The sequence below is a fragment of the Chiloscyllium plagiosum genome, chromosome 16 (genome assembly GCF_004010195.1).
Source record: "Chiloscyllium plagiosum isolate BGI_BamShark_2017 chromosome 16, ASM401019v2, whole genome shotgun sequence".
NCBI classification, from domain to species: Eukaryota; Metazoa; Chordata; class Chondrichthyes; order Orectolobiformes; family Hemiscylliidae; genus Chiloscyllium; species Chiloscyllium plagiosum.
The window spans coordinates 68,402,607-68,409,475 of NC_057725.1; the positions used below are offsets into that span (position 1 = coordinate 68,402,607).

At 46.7% G+C, this 6,869-nt stretch overlaps 1 protein-coding gene across 2 annotated transcripts in view; it reads right to left on the reverse strand.

The window, feature by feature from the left end:
• Positions 1–518: 518 nt before the first annotated feature.
• si:ch211-236l14.4 (SITS-binding protein) overlaps positions 519–6,869 on the reverse strand; it is an 86,795-nt gene continuing 80,444 nt past the window's right edge. For both annotated transcript variants that reach the window (XM_043706293.1, XM_043706292.1), the window contains 3 exons: positions 2,104–2,225; positions 1,617–1,796; positions 519–809 (listed from right to left, as the gene is read on the reverse strand). In XM_043706293.1, the coding sequence (XP_043562228.1) occupies positions 609–809; positions 1,617–1,796; positions 2,104–2,225 (503 nt within the window). In that variant the 3' untranslated portion in view covers positions 519–608. The remainder of the gene's footprint in view (positions 810–1,616; positions 1,797–2,103; positions 2,226–6,869) is intronic.

Consider the following 6,869-nt stretch of genomic DNA (forward strand, 5'->3'; position numbering starts at 1 on the left):
TGGAGTGTTTGATGGAGCCATTGCAGAGGGAGACTTACATTGTGACTAACCCAGTCCTGGGACTATTTGATAGGGACAGTATGGAAGGACCTTTACTCTGTATCTAACCCCATGCTGTTCCTATCCTGGGAGTGTTTGATGGGGATAGTGTAGAGTCATCTTTAATCTGTATCTAACCCTGTCCTGGGATTGTGGGTTGGGGACCAACTTGGTGACAGTATACATTCTCATATCAATGTGTTAAAGTAATCTGTAAATGGCTGATGGCTGTGATAAAGATAGAGAAAGTTGACTTGATCTGGTCTCTGGCCTGTGGCTAAGCCTAGACCCTAAATTAGGGCCTAAAAAGCGTCTTTAGCTAAGTCTGCAGTGCCCTATCGATTTCACTGGCAAAGCACATTGTGCTGGGACTGTAAACCTCTTGGCAATGTGAGTTACATCGATAGCGAGAAGAATCAATGTTTGTGAGTTTCCTTCCACAAAACTGGCAGGTTGGTGCTTTTCCTCAGACACATGCTGACATTCAGGAGACTGTGGGCAGTCACCCTCCGATCAGGAAGGCATCTGCTTCTCCAGGAATTAGGAACGGTTTTGGTCTCTTCATGGACCTAGGATGCAGTTTGCTGACTGTCTCCAGAGTCCTGCCTGACAAAAACTGGCACATCGGTCAGAGGCACTGGATAATCCTGCAGGAGAGTACCACCATCAAATACCTGGGCAGTGCTCACATCCTTCCACTGGTAGCTGCTTCCTGGCAGGTAGATGTCTCTGTGAACTCTGCCTGGTGCCGTCACTGGTGCCACCAGTACCTGCATGCAGGAAACAGACAGGTTACACACAGCTAGCACTGGATTCAGCAGCAATCTTTAGTGTGCCCACATAACACTCCCTGCGAACGATGAAAGCCCATGATGGGAGAGTCACTTCAGTTTTGTCTTAATGATACCCCTGTATGGGAGGCAGTTGAAGAATCAGCTCCTATATAGACACTGACTACAGCCAGCTCTACCTCAGCCCCAGTTTTCATTCAGTCCCTCCACTATTAAGCTATTTTCCCAATCTCTTCTCCTGGGATATGCAAGACTTTTCTTCAATTATACACTGGGAAGTCGTAGGCCATTGTTTTCACTCCTGCCACACATTCTAACCATTCTGTGCTTCTCATTTGATGACATTTCCAACCAGGTACCTTACTGAGACTATCTTCATCCCCCTCTGGAATACTGACCCATTGTCATCACTACTTCCACTTCTGGACTGTGGAAAACCTCATTTGTGCTTGTCTTACATCCACAAAGACAACTGCATACCATTCCAAACTTGCCACATGTCTGGAATAAACTTGACCTCCTCCCAAACTTTACAGCCTATTCCTAACTCCAGACTCCCAGTCCCAACCCCGACTCCTCACACCTGGTGAGTGGCTTGGAGGGGAACTTGCAGAAGGCGGTGTTTCCAATGTATCTGCTGCCCTTGCTGCAGTGAGAGGGCTGCAGATTCATAATCACCAATAATCCTAGTGTTTCATCAAGGAATATGAGTAGGACAGGCAGCAAGCAATAAGCAAAAGCTGGTCTCAGGAACCTGAGACACATACTGACAGCACGTGCTCATACCTCATCTCCAATCAGAAACTCATCATCAATGGTCAATGTCTTTGGGTCATCTGGACTGACCCACCACAATGGTCGAAACACAGGGTGCCCGAGGGATGCCAGCTCTACAGCCTGTTTTCTAATGAGTGGCACCACAAAGCTCTGGTGTCTTTGTATGCACATCTGAGTCATGTTCACAATCTGCAACAGAGAGTGCCACACGAATCAACAGTGATTCATAATCCAGGTCCACAGGGGGTGGTTTCCATTTAGAATAACAGATACCCAGAGTGAGTTACAGATTAGAATCTAATTGAGGGGTTGATACGTAGGAAGAATAACATAGCAAGTTACAGACTGGAATCTAATTAAGGGGTTTGAGGTGGGATTTATATTTAGAATTATAGAAACCCAGGAGTGAGTTACAGACTGGAAGTTAGTGTACACCCTCAAACACTCACCGAAATGCTGTTAGTTAGCTCCTTTCCACCCATCTATCATTACTTACCCAGTTCTCACCGAAGACCCAGGGTGGGGTACTGAACGCCATTACTGGTAAGAAGGTCACGATCTGCAACCAACGAATGAATAGTTCCTCATCTGCGAGGAACCCCTTTGTCAGCGAGCCTCCTGAAAGGTCGAAAACCACAAGGTGAAGATCAGCCAATAGGTTTGCATTGAAACACAATACCAGTAAAGACTTTGAGGGAGAGTGAGGGGTTACCATTTGCTGCCACACTATGTGTAGGACTGGTGTGTACTTCAGAGTCAGACCCAGGATTCTGGGAGTGGACACTGAGATGGAGGCAGTGAGAGAAAGAGTAAGGAGAGCACGTCTCCTTGAGTTTTTTAATTCATTCCTGGGAGGTGGGCATCACTGGCTGTCTAACATGTATAGCCAATATAGTTGCCCTTGAAAAAGTGGTAGTGAGCTTCCTTCATGAACTGCTGCAGTCTCTGTGCTGTAGGTAGATCCACAATACCTTTAAAGAGGGAATTCCAGTATTTTAACCCAGCGAAGGAGTGGCCGATATATTTCCAAGTCAAGATGGTGAGTGGCTTGGAGGGGAACTTGCAGGAGGTGGTGTTTATAATGTATCTGCTGCTCTTGCTCTTTTACGTAGAAATGATCATGGGTTTGGAAAGTGTTTTTGAAGAACCTTTGGTGAATTTGTGCAGTGCATCTTATAGGTAGTACACACTGCTGCTTCTGAGCGTTGGTGGTGCAGGGAGTGGTTGATTGCAGATGTGGTGTTAATCAAGTGGGCTGCTTTATCCCAGATGATGTCAAACTTCCTGAGTGTTGTTGAAACTACACCCATCCAAGTAAGTGGGGAGTATTCAATCACACTCCTGACTTGTGCCTTACAGATGGTCAACACATTCAGAATGCACTGAGACAGGGAGTGAGAGAGTTAGATTATGGGAGTAAATAGTTCAGATGGAGCTTTAATAAGATGTTACCAGTTAGACATGACTGACTGACTAGCAATTAACTCATGGGGAAGTGAGGTTGAGTTTTAAATGGAATAAAGACTAGATCAGTTCCGATTTTGGGAAGAGGCCTTTATTGGAAGAGGTAGTAAAAGGACAGTGGAAAAATTTGTTCTGTAAGAGTGGAGAGTTAGAGAGAGATCAGCATATATCAGAGGAATGGGTTTAATGTGACATTTGCAATGTTTTTTTAAGGCAGTGACAGTTCCCAAGGGGAGCTGTGTGTGAGCAGGAGTTTGAAGCTGCTGAACCAGCCAATGGCAAAGGGTGAGGGCTACAGTTAGCTTAGTCATTTCAGCTAAGACCAGGAATGTGTGGGGATTGCTGTTGAGTGTCTCAGTCATTCCCCTCTCCCACTACTGTTCTGGGCCTTGTAGATTAGCCAGCACAGGAGGTGTGACTGCATGGAATGAATGAGTCACAGTACTGGGTAATTCCTGCCTGCAGAATGGGCCAGTACTGTGAAGAATTGGTACTCTCCTTGGCCTTCGAGCATTATGCACCAGAGGAAACTGTTTGATTTTAAACATGGCCGAGAGCTTGCCGACAGACTGCATTGACTTTAGATCAGGGAGCTTTTCCTTCTTCTCATAAAGCTCCATCTTAACCATTTACTTGTTTCCATTCTCTTCAATGTCCCCCCAACATCTGACACAGGATGTGTTCAGGAATCACATCAAACAACTCTGGGCCTGATCTGTGTTGGAGAAGGAGTGGGGAGATGTGGAGTCTGAATATTCACCTCTCTCATTTATTTGACAGTGAAAACGTGGGAGTAAAAACAGCAAATCAGATTGTTATCGGAATGGCTATAAATGGAACACGGAGTGGAATATGCAATGAGACCTGGGTACACTTGTACACTAGTCACTGAAGATAAGCATGCAGGAGCAGCAGGTGGTGAAGGAGGCAAATGTTGGCGTTCATAGTGAGAGGATTCGAGTACAGGAGCAGGGATGTCCAGGGCCTTGATGAGATCACACCTGGAATATATTTGGTCTCCTTGTCTGAAGGAGGATGCTCCTTCTGCAGAGAGAGTACAACAAGGATCATGGCATAACTGGCATATGAAGACAGACTGGATCAATTGGGACTACTTTCACTGGAGCTAGGGGGTGGAGAGATCTCATAGAAATTGATAAAATTCCAACAGGACCAGAGGGTAGATTCAGGAAAGATGTTCCCAATGACTGGGGAGTTCAGAAGCAGGTCACAGTCTAAGGATACAAGGTAAATCATTTCGACCTGAGATAAAAAGACATTTCTTCACCCAGAGGGTGGTGATCCTGTGGAATTCATTCACACTGGAAGCAGTTGAGGCGAAGATATTGTAGGATTTCAAGGAGGAGTTGATATAGGACTTGGGGCTAAAGGGATCAAATGATCTAGGGGAGAAGCAGGAACAAACTCTTGAGTTGGACGATCAACCATGATCATAATGAATGAAGCAGCCTTGATGCACCAAATAACCTGTCCTGTTCTGCTTGTCTATGTTTCGATGAATGGACATAATACTCTGGAGTGACAGAAGTGCTTGGATTGCTGATATAAATCTCTCCTTTTAATTTTTCAGTTATTCACAATTCAACAGACCACAAAATGGCAGAAGGATAATAAAATGCATGAATGAGTATCTGAGGAATGGGTTTTCTATGAGTTAGAGTAAAGCTTCTTCTGCACTGTCCTCATTAAGCACAAATCCAACTTCTAAACCCACGACTGCCTCCATCTAGAAGGATGAGGGCAGCAGATACATGTTCCCTTCCAAGCCGTTCACCATCCTGACTTGGAAATATTTCACTATTCCTACAGTGTTGCTCAGTCAAAATCCTGACATTCCTTCCCTAACAGCATTGTGGGTCAACTGACTGCAGTGGTTATAGAAGCCAACTCACCACCACCACCACCTGAAAGGCAACTAGGAATGAGCAATGAATGCTGGCCCAGCCAGTGATGCCTATATCCCACAAATGAATTTATAAAAACCACTCCCAGAAAAGGTACAGCACGGGATTAGATCCAGAGTATAGCTCCCTCTACACTATTCCATCAAACACTCCCAGGAACAGGGACAGCACCAGGTTAGATACAGTCAAGCTCTCTTAACACTATCCCCACCAAAGTAAAGAAAAGCAAATCCCTCCGAAAGGTGTCATGACGTGCCATTGATAGTGAGATTCTACACATGGGATCAATGTTGTTTGCTCTGCCTCCAGTGATGAAACAATCTTGTGCCTCTGTCAACAGACAGTTCGAAACCTGTACACCATCACCAGCCTCAAATCATCCCCACGGACCTGGCTTCACCGACTGCTACGTGACATCAAATGGACAAGTTATGTGTTGGACTATTCTGCATTCACTGAATTACAGAATGGTTACAGTTCAGAAAGAGGCTATTCAGTCTGTCATATGCATGGTTACTCTCTCAGCTCGTCCACCAACCAGTCTTTCCTATAGCCTATTATTTCCTCATCTAAAGTGTTTACACTATTTGCTTTTGAAAGCCTTGATTGACCTGGCGACAGTCTCAGATAGCCCAATTCAGAGCCTTGATTCACTACCCCCTCACTCCCACACACAGACAGCAGTCAGATCTTAGTCAAAAGGTGTGGGGCTGGAAAAGCACAGCCAGTCAGACAGCATCTGAGAAGCAGGAGAGTCGATGCTTTGAACATAAACTCTTCATCAGGAATATGGGGGTCCCAAGGGGGCTGAGATAAATGGGAGGGCGGTGGTGCTGGGGAAGGTAACTGAGAATGCTATAGGTAGATGAAGGTGGGGGGGTGATGGTGATAGGTCAGAGAGTGGAAGGTGAAATGGATAGGTGGGAAGGAAGATGGACAGGTAGGACAATTTAAGAGGGTGGTGCTGAGTTGGAGGTGGGATGAGGTGGGGGGAGGGGAGATGAGGAAACTGATGAAATCAACATTGATCCCTTGGAGGGTCCCAAGGAGAAGATGAGGCGTCCTTCCTCCAGGCGTTGGGTGGCTAGAGTTTGGCGGTGCAGGCGGCCCAGGACTTGCATGTCCTTGGCGGAGTGGGAGGGGGAGTTGAACTATTTGGCCACAGGGCAGTGGGGTTGTTTAGTGTGTGTGTCCCAGAGATGTTCCTTGACACGTTCTGCAAGTTGGTATCATATCTCCCCAGTGTAGAGGAGACATGTCGAGAGCAACGGACACAGTAGACGACGCATGTGGAGGTGTAGGAAAATCTCTGCCGGATGTGGAAGGATCCTTTGGGGCCTTGGATGGAGGTGAGGGGGGAGGTGTGGGTGCAGGGCTTACACCTCTTGCGGTGGCAGGAGAAGGTGCTGGGAGCAGAGGGTAGGTAGTGGGGGGCATGGATCTAACAAGGGAGTCGCAGAGGGAATAGTCTCTGCAAAACACGGATAGGGGTGGGGAGGGAAATATATCTCTGGTGGTGGGGTCTGTTTGTAGGTGGCAGAAATGGCACAGCATATAACGTATCATTCTACAAGCAAGTCCTGGGCCTCCTCTACCACCAAAATCTAGCCACCTGATGCCCGGAGGAAGAATGCCTCATCTTCTGCCTTGGGACCCTCCAACCACACAGGATCAATGTCGATTTCACCTGTTTCCTTACCTCTCCTCCCCCCAACTCATACCAAATCCAACTCAGCACCACCCTCTTGACCTGTCCTACCTATCCATCTTCCTTTCCACCTATCCGCTCCAACCTATCACCTTCACCCCTCACCTTCATCTATCTCTCATATTCCCAGCTACCTTCCCCCAGCCCCACACCGCTCCTATTTAT